The sequence below is a fragment of the Rhamphochromis sp. 'chilingali' genome (genome assembly GCF_963969265.1).
Source record: "Rhamphochromis sp. 'chilingali' genome assembly, chromosome: 12".
NCBI classification, from domain to species: Eukaryota; Metazoa; Chordata; class Actinopteri; order Cichliformes; family Cichlidae; genus Rhamphochromis; species Rhamphochromis sp. 'chilingali'.
In genome coordinates this window covers 32287606-32303823 of record NC_137939.1, presented here as the reverse complement: position 1 = coordinate 32303823, position 16218 = coordinate 32287606, and the positions used below count along the sequence as shown (strand labels likewise).

The following is a 16218-nucleotide window of genomic DNA, read 5'->3' as shown; positions in this document are numbered from 1 at the left end:
CCGGTTTGGCTGATTGTTCTTCAAGGATTGCTGCCAAACTACAAACTCTGTCAGGAGGCAAAAAAAAAAAAAAAACCCATCCAGATTAAATGGTTTCAGATTACATTTCAGACAGCTCAAGACCTGATTGAATCACACCTCAGATTTCTATAGTTAGATTGAAAAAAGGAATCTTTTTGCAAAACAAAACATTTGATGAAACTAAACTTTTGAGGGCCTTACTCAAGTGATAAAGACGTAAGCAAATGTAAAGAACAAGATGGAAAACTAAAAAAAATCTCCTGCAGTAATCATCACTGCACAGGTGTGTTTTCTGCTTCTCTTGAGGTAAATATAGAGGTCACTGAGTTCTTCTCATCTCCTTTCAGATTGATCTGCAATGTCACAGGGAAGTTTGCATGTAACTGTCCTGCAGTGCATCGAACCAGATGATGTCATGCTGCAGGCAGTAAGAGAGGGACTCCAAAAACCAAAATAAAACTGGTCTAGTCCAGCCAGATAATTATCCTCTCCAAGGTTTGACCTATTTCTGACCCCCCTGGTGAAGTTTCACCATTCAAATTTCCAGACTCTTGAGAACTAATACCCCATGGTGCACCATGTTTAAATTCCTTTCTGCAGTTCATTTGTGCATTTAGGAAAAAATAAACTTCTGATATATTTGTATTCATTGTTATTAAATGACAGCCAATAAGTTCCATTAAAAAGTATATAAATATCTATAAATATATGTTTAAAAAATTTGAAAAGAGCTAAAAATGTTTAAATTAAATACTAATCAACTGAAAAGATGCAAACTAAAGTTTTAGCAAATCACACCCACCTTGTTTTAATAGAGATTTTTCTAAAATTGTAAAAGCAAAACAATTTTTCACCACTTATCATTTTCTCATAGTTACCCTGATCCCTGCTTTTATAAACACACTATTCTAATGTCAAACAGCCTCTGCATGTATTTTAAGTGTTATGGTTTTATATTTGTATATATCTGGTTTATGCTGCAGCCCCCATGTGATGTTTCCTACAATGTTAGTGAATAGTAGCTCAGCTTTAAAGATTTTATCACAATACCTTTCTTTCCTTTGAGGCTGGCAAATACTCTGCAGTACAGCCACACTTTCACCTTTCTCCTCTGTCAGCGGGAAGCACCAGATGACTGAATAAATATACTTTGAGCCTGTGCTGCTTGACCTTTTTCTTTCCTTCTTTTTTGATATTTAACAGCCAGGTTTGATGGATATATTCTCCCTTCTTTGATGTGTGACGACTTATATATCAACTATGTGCAAAAACTGTCATGCATGTGGCTGATGCTAATTTTAAAAGTTGGGTCTTTGCATTCAGTACGTTAAGTTCAAGCTAATCTGTTCATTCAGCTCCACTGACAGAATGCTAAAGAGATTTGAACAAAAAATCAAGAACAATACTAATATGATAAAGTGCAAGTAGATAGAAAGTAGATATAAAAAATAAACAGTTGCCAGTTATAGACAAGCAAGTGGAAAAAGTGCTTGAGTTTAAAGGATCGACAACACGATGTGACATTGACCTTGTGTGCGTTCAAGGTTTTTTTTTGCCTTTCTGTGCATTTCACACACAAATCACAACGTCTGGGAGCCTATATGGACGTATGCTGCAGCATGACTTTGAAGGCTACACTATGTTACCTGACCAGCCAGGTGACATAGTGGAATCTTCAGACAAAATGTGGCCATTGATGTTGAGTCTTTCTCTTCTGCTGTACTAACAAGGCAAATAGGAAATGCAGGGGTAGATGATCTAGGCAAGAATAATGCTAAGTAATGCACCTATGACTACTGACTGTGACAGCAAGTAAAGATGTACACAGTATTCCAATGCACAAAGCAGAGCCATGTGCATAAAGTATAATAAAAATGTGCAGTAAACAGGATTTCTGTGAAACCCGCTCAAATATATCTCAGTAAGATGGTGCAGAACAGAATAAAATCACTTGAAGGCTCACAGATGAAGCAAAATACTGGCACAGAAAAAGGGAGAAACAAAGAGTGGGCAGGACATTAAGACATGGGTGACCCAAACAGGGCAGGTAATCACACTGGAGGAAAAACCTAAAATGAAAAATTCTAACAAAGATAAATTATGACCTTGAAGACCAGATGAAACTTCAAGATGAAATAAAGTATTTTATTATGTTAGCTGCTATAATAATCACTTGATCTCCATAGAAAAATATAATTTGGAACATGAATTGCTTTCTCAGGGTAAGACTGTCACCACTGCAGAGAACATCCTATTCATGCCTAAGTGGTCGAGAGTTGAACATTCAGCAGAAATGATATAAAGTATGGAATGTGCTGGAAAAATATTGTAGTGCATGCATTTAAAACCAGCAGAGTCCGCTGCCCTACTTGCTAGACGTGCATCCTTGCAGCTTCATCCCTAAACTAGTAGGATCTCTGTTTTTTGACACAATGGAGAAGATCCAGCATGCAGAGCAGAAGCATAAATACAAGGGGACATTCACTGAGAGCTCTAAAAAATATCAGCTGCACTGCATGCAGTCTGGACATGATCAATGATATGGTCATGACTTCACTGGCAAAATTGATATCTAGTAAAGATTTCATAATTTTGTAGTCCAGTTTTGTGCTTTCCCCTGTGTCATCTCTCTGACACCATTACCTGTAGATCCAGGTGATGCAGTGCATCTTCAAAATCTCTTGAACCAACAACAGCTGCAGATAAACCCTGAGTCTGCAGCCACTTTCTCCCTCCTTTTTCTTAAATGCACATTCTTTGCCCATCTCCTACAAGCTTCCTATTATCCTGCTTATTCAGCTTTTTATTGTATTTTTTATTGAAGAAATCCAGCGAGGTAAGGAAACTAACACATCTCTCGTAAACCAGCCTCAAGCTCTGAAATTCTGAATTCCTTTTTTATTTAATATAAAGATGTCTGTTATTGATTCCAGTAATAATTATTTCGGAACAGTATTTATCATTAGGTGTTAAAACCACAACTCTAACTCCTCTTGTCCACACTTAGAAATTACTGAAAAGTCAGATGTGCAACAACATAATATAACCAAGCTTGCATTATTAATTAAGAATAATGTACAATAATATACAGTAAAAACATATAAAATGCATGATTCATTGTGAAAATGTTTACTTGCTGCTGCTGATAAAGTAAAGTCCACCAAAGTCCTTTCATAAATTAAATCAGATGTGGTTCTGACCCTGTCAAAAAGGATGGCGGTCGGTAAAATATTTTATGATTGAGATTCATGTTCTCAGACGCAATTTCCTGTGTTTGTGAAGTAAGGAGAACGAAAGAGACAGACAATAAATTTTCAGGAAAGAAGAAGAAGAAGTCAGCATACAGGAGGGTTTGTGCTTCAGTTAAAACTGCCTGCCACACATGACAAACGGGCTTGTTTGCAAACGCGCACTCTGAAGTGAGGAGCTCCTCTGCAGCTTGTCTGACTGTGAAAGGATCCACTGATGCAGGTACGAGGCTCAGCTTATTCCACGCACTGTGTACAAGGCATGATTGAAGACTGCAAAGAAAATGAACATGTGATAATGAAGTGTTTAAATTAATTGAACGTTTAATCTTTCAGCAATCATGGTTTCTGACCTGTTCTAATAGTTTTTATCAATACCTTGCTGTGTGTTTTTTTGAAGACCACCAAAACTAAGAACAAAACAAAAACAAGTAGTGGATGGGTAAAATGATATTTTCTGACTGGGAAAATGCATTAAATTGAGGTATACTGAAATGTAATTCTTGTTATTTAACAAATTTTTCTTCTTACACCAACTTTATACTTCGTTTGTCCTTCAAGTAGTTGTTAAGGTTAATTGTGTGATTGCTAACCTGATATGGACTTGTTATAAAATCCATATGATTTATGATATTTCTCAAATTTTGTTATTAAATAATAATAATAATAAGTATAATAATAATAGGTAATAGAAATAAAACACATTGCAAAGTGACCTCAAAACCTTTTGGGGCTTTTTTCACTTTTGTCAGAGAGCACACAGTGAAACATGAGACAGTAAAGTGTGGAGAAAGTGGGGGAAGACACACAGCAAAGGCCCTGAGGTCAGACTCAAACCCAGGCTGATGTATTTATCTCTGCAGCAGAAGGTCACCTGCTCAACCCAGAGAGTTAAACTGGCTCCTTTTCCTTTTATGAATAGTTGCAAAAAAAGGGTCACCTTTACAAATATGTTGATGAGACACTCTTTTGCCTCTTATCTGGTTTAATTAACCAAATTCAGCACACAACTTATTAAATTACCATATGCCTGGGATTTGACTGTGTTTTTTACTTGTAAATTTGACTATCATGTAATCTGCTCTGCTCCTCAGAGCTGCTGCCTCCTCCTCCACAGGCCTCAGATGACTGCTTGTGTTCAGCTTATGCTGGCTGCCACCCTGTGGATGATGCCTGGAGGCGTCAATACTTATCGCAGCAGACGTAAACCAGCAATTTCACCCAGAGAGATGAATGCCCTGCTGGATTACCATAACCGAGTCCGCTCTCAGGTCTTTCCTCCTGCTGCTAATATGGAGTACATGGTGAGGCACTTGTATATATATGGACACACATAGACAGTTTGTTTGTATGAAATGCACTAAAAAGGTTAAATAGTGAGGTGTTACCTCCAGCAGTTCATTATACAAACTAGCAGGCAGCTTATAGTGAAGACCCCAGCTCTGCTACATGTGCTGCAGACAGTGCTGAACGAATTGAAAATGGGGAGTCAGAGACCTCTGCTGGACAAACTATGAAATTACAGAATTCCCAAATCCATCCATGTAAGCTGAATCCAATAAACTGGTGATAAGCCAATATCGGCTATAATATCAACCAACTGATTAATCAGTCAGAGTCTAGAATACATAAAATATGACAAGAAAACAAATAACTTAAAAAAAATACTCTACAGTGCTCAAGACAAAACAATATCTTCTTGATAACTTTGCATTAAATACAATTCTGTGGTATTTTTGTAGTTTTGTTTATGTTCTTTTAAAGTTCTTCATTGTATTTCAGAGGGCTATGCTACTTTTTACTTCATGTGCTACCTAACAATATAAAATAGCAGAATTAGTCATTACAGGCACTAGTCACTGCAATCAGTTACAGTGATAAATTACTGTTTTATTGTTGGCCCTTCAATAAAAGTAACCATGGAGAAAAACAATAATAATGTGATCATGACTTGGGAGCATTGCCTGCATAGTTTGGGTGTTTGACTTTGTGTGGCTTTGGTGTTTTATACAGAATAGGAAAAAATGTCATGTCATGTTAGGGATTGGTTGTTAGTGACAGCTCCTCTGTTGTTCTCCTTTTCTGCTATTTATGCAGCTGTGGGATGAGGGACTTGCTAAGTCAGCTGATTCATGGGCTTCACGATGTGTTTGGGATCACGGTCCGACACAGGCCATGAAATACGTGGGTCAAAACCTGTCAGTCACTTCAGGAAGGTAGTACATAGCTAACAAACTGCGGAAACACTGAATGCTCATTATAATCATAAATTGTTTTTTTATTAATAAAATAAAACAAACACTATATGTATGATATGTTGATTCATAATTTAAAAGGTACCAGGCCATCACAGATCTGGTCAGGTCCTGGAACGATGAGAGGCATCACTTCTCCTACCCAAACAGATGCAGTGGGTCAGTGTGCTCTCACTACACTCAGGTATGATATACTCAGTGATTCCATTTTAGTACATTTGAGTGAGATAAAATTAAACATGTGTTTTTCTTCCCTATGCTGTATAATAACCATTAGATATTTATATGTTTGTACATACTGTGAAACTAAGTGTTAAGATATTAAAAAATACATTTATCATCAATTTCATTAATTTCGAAATGCAGAAAACAGTGAAAACCTGAATTAAATAAATATTTTTTCAGCTCACTGTTGTGTTTACATACACTGCTAAGATGGTGAAGGGTTGCTTACAAGGGGGACTGAATATGAACATATACTCAGTTACCAGTAGGGGGCTCTGTGACTAAGGATGATGGAAGGAGAGAAGAAGTGAAGTGTATGGTGAGATGTAAAATGGCGAACTACTGCTGAATATATACGTTCCATTACAAACCAAGCCGTCTCCGTTCTTCTGTCGAAACACCACAAATTGGCGACGAGGATGAGTGCATCAGTTCCGAGTCCACCATCTTTTCTTCCACATGTGGGTGAGCCGCCGATTCCATTTACTACATGGCGGAAAATATTCGACAATTACATGCTAGTAATCAATGCCACGGGAGACGCATGGCCGGATGCTAGGAAACGCGCTGTTTTGCTACACTGCTTGGGCCCGGAGGGACAGCGGTTATTCTACACGTTACCGGAGCAAGGTGATACATATGCTGACGCCATGAGCACACTGGAGAAGCACTTTGTGCCGAAAGTGAATGTCGTGGCGTGCCGTCATACATTCAGACAGCGTATGCAACGAGCGGATGAGACTGTTTCTCAGTATGTGGTGGCTCTGAGAGCATTAGCTTCATCTTGTAACTTTGGACAAATGGAAAGTGAAATGATAAGAGATCAGTTGATCTCCAATGCTCATCTCAGCGCTGTGAAAGACAAACTGTTACTGGAGGATGAACTCACACTGGATAAGGCTCTAACTATTGCGAGCCAGGTAGAAGCAGCAGTCAAAAACGCTACTCTACTCTCCACACCCGGCTCGTGTCCGACCGCGCCTGTTCAGACAGTCGACGCGGCAAATTCCCACTCTCACCAGAGGAGAGGACCTCGCCCCGCTAAAGGCTGCACTCCAGACCAACGCAAACGGCGAGGTTTGCGTTGGTCTGGAGCAGCAGCGGAAGTGCTTCAGGTGTGGTTCTCACAAGCACTTAGCTAATGATAAAAACTGCCCGGCTGCTTCTTCAAAATGCAATAACTGCGGGAAAAAAGGACATTTTGCCAAGGTATGTAAGTCGTCAGTCAGTGAAGTGAGAGAAGTAGTGGTTCCAGAATTGGCAGTACTGTGCGTGCAAGATGCTAAAATGATGGCAGCTATTCAAGATAAGCTTACCTGCACTGTCGACATTGAAACTGTACAAGGTGGCTCTAAGACAGTAGAGCTGATAGTAGACACTGGAGCTTCTGTGTCTATTCTGCCAGAAACTATCTACAGACAGTATTTTGCAGACTGTTCACTGGTGCGACCTAAAGTCAAACTAGTTACTTATGCTAAAGATGAGTTGGCTGTGATGGGTTGTCTGCCTGCATCAGTTGCACTGCATGCACAGAATGAGAAAGTTCCTGCTTCCTTCTACATTGTCAAAGCTGGTTCCCCACTATTAGGCCTCGACCTCATTAGAGCACTGAACGTCTGCATCGTCGGAGGCAAAGTGGACCGTATTCAGGATGAAACTGCAGATGAGCCGGATTCGTCTAACCAGAAGTCTGCTGTGTACAATGTTGATCCTATTCCACCAGCTCAACTTGGATGTGTTAAAGGGTTCATCCATAAAGTACAGGTAAACAACAATGTGCGGCCTGTACGCCAAAAGCTGAGACGCCTGCCATTAAGTGTACGTACAGAGGTGTCAGCAGAACTCTCTCGCTTACTCAAAGCTGGCATAATTGAAAGGATCGATGCAGCTGAGTGGGTGAGTCCTTTGGTCGTGGCCAGAAAGCGAAAAAAGGAGTTGAGACTGTGTGTTGACCTTCGTGAACCCAATAAGAGCATTATTGCTGACTGCCATCCTCTTCCTCATATGGAGGATCTGTTTTCTGACTTGGCAGGTGCCACTCACTACAGCCAGATTGACCTCAGCTCAGCATACCACCAATTACCTTTGCATCCGGAGAGCCGCAAGCTGACTGCTTTCATCACTCATGAGGGACTGTTCCAGTTCACACGTGTCCCATTTGGCCTAGCATCAGCACCTTCGGCGTTCCAGAAAATGATGCAAACGGTCCTGAAAGATCTGCCTGGTGTTCGCAACTACTTGGATGACATCATCGTCTACGGAACATCAAAGGAGGTGCATGATACACGCCTGCAAGCTGTTCTCCAACGTCTCAGAGATGTCGGCCTGCAGATTAATGCTGGGAAAAGTTCCTTCTGCCAGTCACACATCACATTCCTGGGCCATGTAATCTCAAAGGAAGGCCTACGTCCAAGCCAACATCACCTTACTGCTATTGCTGAGGCTCCTGCTCCAAAGGATATGGCTGCATTGCGCTCGTTCCTGGGTTTGTCATCCTGGTTCAGTAAATTTATTCCAGATTATGCTACACTGGTGGAACCACTGCGACAGTTGCTGAAAACAGACATGAAAGTCGAACTCCAGTGGAACGAGGCAGCACATGAGAGCTTCAGTAACCTGAAAAAACTCCTTCTGGAAAGTCCCGCACTTGCCGTCTATGACCCTGACTTACCTGCTTTTATCACCACAGACGCATCAGACTATGGGCTAGGCGCTGTGTTGACACAGTTACATCCAGATCAAGTGGAGCGGGTTGTGGCGTTCGCCTCCCGAACACTGTCTCCTGCTGAAAGAAAGTACTCCACCACAGAAAAGGAGGCGTTAGCCTGTGTCTGGGCGGTGGAAAGATGGCGTACATATGTATGGGGCCGCAGATTCACACTTCGTACTGACCACCAAGCTCTTACTACCCTTCTCAGCACCAAAGGTATGAACAGAGCGGGCATGAGAATCGCACGATGGTCTGCAAGGCTGATGTGTTTTCAGTATGATGTGCAGTACCGTCCTGGTGTTCAGAATGTCATCGCAGACTGCCTCTCACGGGTTCCCCTGATGTACTCCAGCACTGACATTGATGCTGAAAAAGACCTTCTCTTGGAGATAGCTGAAGTTTCTCCTCTCTTGACAGCGACACCGTTGACGGATTTTAAAGCTGAATGTGAGGACTGCCCTGACCTTTCTCTGCTGCAACAGGTTATCCGCTCAGGCTGGCCTAAGGTGAAAAGGTCTCTCCCACCTGAGATACAGCCGTATTTCCTGGTGCGACATGAACTTGCTGTGGAATCACCGTTGGTTTTCCGGGGGACACGTCTGGTGGTCCCAAGGTCCCTGCGGGAAAAGGTGATATGCCTCGCACACGAAGGTCACCAGGGCATAGTTCGCACAAAGCAGCGGCTCAGAGAGCTTTACTGGTGGCCATGCATGGATACTCAAGTCCATGCGATTCTGTCATCGTGCTCAGTCTGTCAATTGTGTGACAAAACGGCCAAAACTGCTCCTACTCCCTTACAGCCGGTTCAGTTTCCAGATGGTCCCTTTCAGCATGTGGCCGTTGACATTGTTGGACCTTTTGACCGCGGGTCGCAGGACTGCAGGTTTGCCATCACACTGGTCGATTACTTCAGCAAATGGCCAGAAGTAGCCTTTACTTCATCAGCTACTACAGACACTGTGATTAGGTTCTTGTCTTCAGTTTTTGCACGGGAGGGAAACCCTTGTGAGCTTACCACAGATAATGGACCACAATTCACTTCATCTGCCTTTGCTGATTTCCTGACGGAAAGGGGCATCAAGCACATCAGAACAAGTGTGTATCACCCTCAAGCGAACGGGTGTGTTGAAAGATTCAACAGAGTGCTGAAGGACTGTGTTCAGGCTGCACAGGTGTCCCAGAAGCTGTGGAAGCCCGCCGTGACAGAGATGCTACAGAATTACCGTGCTACAGCTCATGCAACGACTGGAGCAGCTCCGTTCCAGCTTCTCAGAGGGAGACCCATGAGAACAAAGCTAAATGTCCTGCCGTTTCCCAAAGACACAGGACAGTATGACCAATGCAGGGCCAGAGTCTCTCACCAGCAACGTAAGAGTAAACGCTACACTGATGCAAAGAGGGGGGCAAAACCTCCCCAGCTTGTGGTCGGTGACAGGGTGCGGATACGTAAACCTTTCCGAGTGGGGAAGGGAGAGAGACAGTTCACTGATCCACTGTCAGTGCAGCAACAGACTGGACTGAGCACCTTCATCTTGAGTGATGGAAAGAGATGGAATGCAGCCCGTCTCTCACTCTGCCGCACAGAGAATGCTGAGCCGTTGCAGGCTGGTGACGAGGTTGAAAATAACACAAGAGAAACTCCTAAAAGACCTTCTGTTCCTAACAGACCGAGACAGTTACCAGCTTGGACCAAGGATTATGTTATGAAATGAGTTTAAAAAAAAAAAAAAATGAAAAGAAAAAAAAGTGAAAAAAACACGCTTGAGCTGTTGGGTGCTAATGTTAAGTTCCATACTGCTAGTTTTGAGGTCCAAGTATAATAGAGGATTGATTTACTGTGATTTATTTGTGAGTTTTGTGACTTAAGGTTGTTAAGTTACTACAGTAACCTTAACGGTACAAGTATTCATTATAAAGGACGATTTAGGCACCATAACAAGATTGTATGTTAAGATCACGGGTATAGTTCAAACACCCAGTAATGTTATAAGTGAAATAGGTATTGAAAATGCTGTCTGGTTGCAAAGTTTACTACTGATAATGTTCTGTGCAAATAGTAATGTTGCCATGCTAAGTAAGTAATACTGAGGTAGTAGAATTCTGTGAGAATGAGGAGAGATGTTGTGTTTACATACACTGCTAAGATGGTGAAGGGTTGCTTACAAGGGGGACTGAATATGAACATATACTCAGTTACCAGTAGGGGGCTCTGTGACTAAGGATGATGGAAGGAGAGAAGAAGTGAAGTGTATGGTGAGATGTAAAATGGCGAACTACTGCTGAATATATACGTTCCATTACAAACCAAGCCGTCTCCGTTCTTCTGTCGAAACACCACACTCACCTATAGAAACAATAGCACACAGCTTTTCTAAGCACTTATCTGGTGGGTTTTTCTCGGCACTTTGAAGAGCTTTTCACAGTTTTTCTGTTTTTTCTGTCTCTTCATCTATTCTCAGTCTGACTCTATGATGGTGATGCTCAGGACTCTTTGTTTAGGGTTGTTGATTTTACACAGAATCAATGCACATCCATCAGATGTCTTGTGTTCTGTTGTATATCGTAATAATGTAAAGTGTGTGCAGCTCTTTAGGCCAGGGGCGGAGCGTGGGGGTGGCTTACTGGGCTTAAGCCCGGGTTGTTTTGTCAGAAGCCCGGGGTCTTTTGGAGTGTAATTTTTTCATAGTTAGATGCCTGGCTGACAACTGTATAAAACAAAAAGTACACACAATATTCGAAGCACATAATGCACACAGTGGGAATTTACGACTGTGCGTGAATCCCCCCTGATATTGGTATGATCCGAGCTCAGGCACTAAGCAACTGAGCGAGGGGGCGGGGCTGCAGCCAGGTGCTCTTGTGCCTGTGAGTGCGCTGTTGGAGTAACGGAGCCAGCCATACTAAGGAGAGCTTAAGTTTGACCAGGTACCAAAGCAAACCATTCATACCGTACAAATGACGGTGAATCACGAAAGATTGATATCAAACTGATCACTTGACCAATATTACGTTACTTGCTCTTCAAGTGAATCAACAAATGGCGAAATGAAAAGCCGAACAAATGCTTTTTTTTTTTTAATAGAGTCTTATCTTACGTGTGTTTATTTCATATTTTCAGTTCTTACCCTCCCCGACTAAATCGGTTTCAGTTATGTACTGAAATATAAGAATGGACATTAGAGGCTTCTTTCAAAGAAAAAACTCAGGTAAATGTTATTTTATATATTATGCTTTGTATGTTGTTCAGTATATTTCTATGCAAAACAAGAGGGATTTCAGTACACAGCAGGATATTCACATTTGTAACCAGATATTTACATACACTTTAGGGAGAAAACATAAAACATTTTTTCTGTACAACATCAATTTAGAGTAAACTTTTGTTTTAGATAAATATTGAAATATCTTTTGAATTAGTTAAATGTCAGAATAAAGAGAGACAGAGCTTCTATTTTTTATCACTTTCATCAAATTTAAGAGTACATATACACTAAGTTTGTTAATTAATAAGAAAACCAGATGATTCCATTCTGAGCTGAAGAAGCTTCTGATAGGTTAGTAGAGTCCATGTGAGTAAACTGGTGGCACAGCTGTGGATGCATATAAGGCAAAACACAGAGCCTGTTTCTTTGAAATGGGAAAATTAAGAGATATCAACCAAAACACCAGGAAAAGAATTGTGGAGCTCCATAAGTGTGGCTCAGTTTGAATACAATTTGGTGCCATTTGCAATTAAGAAATACAGATAGTTTCTCTCTTTACTCTTAAAGTTAACAAATATGTTTTTTATATTTATCAATCTAAAAAAATAAACATTTAGTCTGATTTGATGTTACAATTATAAAAGTGTTGTGTTTTTATCTGAAGAGTTTGTAAATATCTGGTTTCAACTGTATATTTGATGATTGTCAGCACAAAGAGGGAGAGAGAGGAACAGAGAAGGAGAGAGAGGAGACAGGACAGAACAGAGATGAACAAGAGCAGGTGAGACACACATGTTAGTCAAATGGTTGTTTACCAAAAGTATCACCGTATCATAGGTACTCATGTATCTCGTACCTAGTGTTTCTTTTTAGGTTTGTTATTTTTCAAATTCTATATTTATTAAGTTATGCAGGCTTGTTTGCACAACAAGGCTAAATAATTACATAAACTTTTGTGAATCTACATAGTGTACTTTGGTAGAATTAAAAAATAAGTGTCGTGCAGGTCTATGATGATTTTTAGTGCTACTATCATCTAGTTCTGATTCTGGTTCTGTCTTGGTTAAATCCTAAGTAGTCCTGATTTTGAACTCTTGTAGTCCTGTTTTAATTCCGGATCAGTTCTGGGTCTGGTTGAATTGGGGTTTAGTCCTCGTGTCTTGATGCAGCCCTGACCTTGTTCTGCCTTGCTGCTTAATTAAAAAACTAGTTTAAGGTGTCCTGTATATGTGATATCTTTTTTTCCCTATATGAAGTCATTCTTTTTTGAACAAAACTCAAAACAGAGCCAATTAATCTTTCAGTCATTTCTACACCCCCCCCCCCCCCTCCCCCAAAAAAAGAAAAAAAAATCCACATGCATACTACCCTTCAGGGCTAAGCCCCGGGTGTTTCAAATGTCTGGCTCCGCCTCTGCTTTAGGCACATTTGAAACAGTAAATATAGCACCATCAGTGTATGTGTTCCATAAAAAATGTGGCTTCAGTTATTGAAAAACTCATCATTTAGATTATAATCAAGTATTTATAATCTATTCTTTCTGGAAAAGGTCGGATCCTTTTCTCTTTTATTTTATTAAACACTACTTTCTTGCTTTGGAGGGTTAAAATGCATATTTCTGGGTTTAAAGCAGCCTAACAGTTGTGTTTTCGAATTAGCGCTAACCTCTGTAAATGTGTGTGCTTTGACTTGTGTGCATATGAAGAGAAAACATGTGTCTATGGTTTGTGTCAGATGGTGTGGGCGAGCACCAACAGAGTGGGATGTGCTGTCAGGAAGTGCTCCAACATGGACGTGTTCGGCAGTACCTGGAGGGAAGCAACGCTGCTGGTCTGCAACTACTTGATAAAGTAAAGTTTGGGAAATATGCTCATTCACTTTTTCACCAAAAGTTTGAAGATGCAGCTCAAAACTGTGGCTTCCTCCGAGACACATAGGATGCCTATTTTTTAAAGTAGAAAATAAGTATCCTCTATGCAAATGCTAATAAGCTAATCATTGTTGGTTGTAGTTTCAGTTTTAGTCTACTATTAGATCTTGAAAATGCTTTAAATCCAAATGATCTGTTTTATTTCACACATATGGGATCAGTTTAATGTTTTTAGTTCAAACCAGGTTCAAATAGGACACAAGAGGCAGATTTCAAGAACAAAAAGTGAGCTTTACTTGTATATACAAATGTCTTAATGAAGTTGGCAAAAAAAAGAACAAACAAACAAACAAAAACTGAAAATAGACGGTTGCTGTTTTCGTCCATGTTCTAAGTAAAAAAGAAAGAACCAATACAGACCCAAACCCTGCTCTCACAGGTGCAAATACTCATTTAACTATTACACTCAGAATCTCACCTTTTAATTAGCTAAATATATTTCTTTGTATTTCAGAGGAAACTGGGTAGGAGAAGCTCCGTATAAGACTGGAAAGCCATGTTCTCTCTGTCCATCCAGCTACAGAGGCTCCTGCTGGAGAAACCAGTGCACACTGAACAAAAAACCCAGGAGACTTTAACACAAGAAAGAAGCTATTAACACAACACAGTGTTTTAATTTGTAAACTGAAAAAAAGAATCCGCAACAGTTCCAAATGTGACTCACAAAAGCTGTACAACAAGACAATCTGGATAAATGACGCATGTGTCCAGTTACCACTGTTACCATTTGTACTGTAAATACTTTATTTACTGCAACACTTGAATTTCTATTCCAGTTACAAAATAATGTTAAAACTGTTATTTCCTTTGACTTTCAGGAGCTTTGCACTGTTAGAACCTGTTTAATAATAATAAAAAAAGCAGTTTTATGCTACAAGTTGCTCATTTTAGCCCTGATATACATCTTTGATTGTCTTTCTAGACTGTGAACCTGTTCCCACAGTAAATGACAATGCATTTATGGTTGCCTGTTTGCCTGACCGAACATTAATTAAGTTATAAATAACTGATGAGGCTGTATATTCAGCACAAGTAATTCGCTGTTCACCACTTGTGTTTATTCACTGCAGCTGCAGGAAATTTTCTGTCCTGCATTTCACCTCATTACAGCTCAGCATTTACCCATCAGAGACTTTTTCTGTCATAAACCTGAGCCTAATGCAGCTTTTATGGCCTAAAATACGAGGGAATCAGCTGTGCCTCCCAGCTCAACTGATTTGTGGACACACACACACGCACGCACGCACGCACGCACACACCCAAACGTAAAACATTTGATACAGAAACCAGTCTCTCCCAAGCAAACAAAGTCCCTCACAAACAAGTATAAAGAGCAGCTGAGATCAGCACTTTGTTGACTGTAATGATTGTTTATTTAGCAGCTCTATTCAGAAATGGAGAGTGGGTGTAATTTTCTTTGTGCAAGGTGTTTCTCCTTACTCTACATTTTTGTGCAGGTGTGGTTTTACAGGTAATTGCATACACTGTTTTCAGAATTTCAATCAATCTATTTCCACTGATACAAACAGTTAGATGTTTGGAAAACACCGTTATCCTCGCTGGATGAAATTTTCATGAGAATATCCACACCGCCTCATCCCTGCAGACGATTAGCAAGAGAAACTGAACTCGGAAGAAACCAACATCAAAATCCTTTTCCTTGTAAAGCTAATCCTATTAAATTAACACATTATATTTAATCTGGTTTTTCTTTAGATGCTGCTACACTTACTGTTTTTTACATTTTAGGCGATTTTAACTTAACAAGCAGTATCAGTGTGTTAGTTAATGAGCTTTAGAGGTGCCAGAGAGTGGATTTTGCAATCTTCAGCCAGTCTTAAACTAAGCAACTAGAAAGAATTACTACATATTTTTGAAGGTGCCCAAAGAAAATATGACAAATTTCCCTATGGAAGCAAAAATGTCTGTTTGCATGCAGCTGAAATGTGCCAGCACGATATAGAATTATCGTAAAGGACGGCTTGTTTCCAAATCAAATGTACAGATTTTGTCTCTTTTTATCCATTTAGATTGTTTGGTGTGTGTCCCAGTTAGCTCAAGGATGAAAACATAACATTTTGTGAGCAATTTCATTTGGGAATTAATCTCTGTCTACCAAGCCGTACCTGCCAACCAACTGAAGCGTGAAGCTTGCAAACTTTAAAGCTCCGGTGAGGAGATGGCATCCATGTTTACACGCCAACCGTCTCACTTAGCAGAAGAAAGCCAGAGGAGGGCTTGTGACACTGTAACAGGATGTAAACATTGTAAATTGATAGCTGTATTATGATTTTCAACTCTTGCTAGCCATTAAAAGTGATTTTACACTTTTACACTATAATCCCCTCAGACAGACACACATATTCTTTACCTTTAAGCATTGGGGTGAAAAATAATGTTGAACTTCCCAAATGTAGAGCGAAGGAGCCACACACTGACCTTATGATTGCCACATTTATCATGCTGAGCACCTTCTTTTGGTTGGTGAATGTAGTTTTAGAATACCTGTGTCATAACTGAGTATTTTTCTGCACAGGACAAAGAGCCAACTAGCTTCATTACATTCAAAGAAGGCAGACATCTCAACAGCTTATAGGCCAAAGAAATTAAATCAAACGATATATTT

The 16218-nt window shown here is 40.2% G+C and overlaps 2 protein-coding genes and 1 long non-coding RNA gene across 3 annotated transcripts in view; 2 read left to right on the top strand and 1 right to left on the bottom strand.

The window, feature by feature from the left end:
* fitm2 (fat storage inducing transmembrane protein 2) overlaps positions 1–16218 on the bottom strand; it is a 30167-nt gene that overhangs the window by 4292 nt on the left and 9657 nt on the right. The gene's annotated exons all lie outside the window — the stretch shown is intronic.
* r3hdml (R3H domain containing-like) lies at positions 3421–15357 on the top strand. Its single transcript, XM_080898046.1, has 6 exons — positions 3421–3492; positions 4364–4573; positions 5367–5485; positions 5606–5708; positions 13397–13512; positions 14047–15357. Exons 1-6 carry the CDS (start codon positions 3487–3489, stop codon positions 14168–14170), a joined length of 678 nt encoding a protein of 225 aa, XP_080754172.1. The 5' UTR covers positions 3421–3486; the 3' UTR covers positions 14171–15357.
* On the top strand, positions 5937–12446 carry LOC308406816. The gene is made up of 3 exons (XR_013973591.1): positions 5937–6958; positions 11578–11665; positions 12372–12446. It is a non-coding gene; the product is annotated as an uncharacterized lncRNA (long non-coding RNA).

Bases quoted from the DNA above. Each gene is read 5' to 3' on its own strand.
- r3hdml (XM_080898046.1), top strand. The intron at 4,574-5,366 runs GTGAGGCACTTG...CTATTTATGCAG, and splicing joins CTGCTAATATGGAGTACATG to CTGTGGGATGAGGGACTTGC. The intron at 5,709-13,396 runs GTATGATATACT...GGTTTGTGTCAG, and splicing joins TGTGCTCTCACTACACTCAG to ATGGTGTGGGCGAGCACCAA.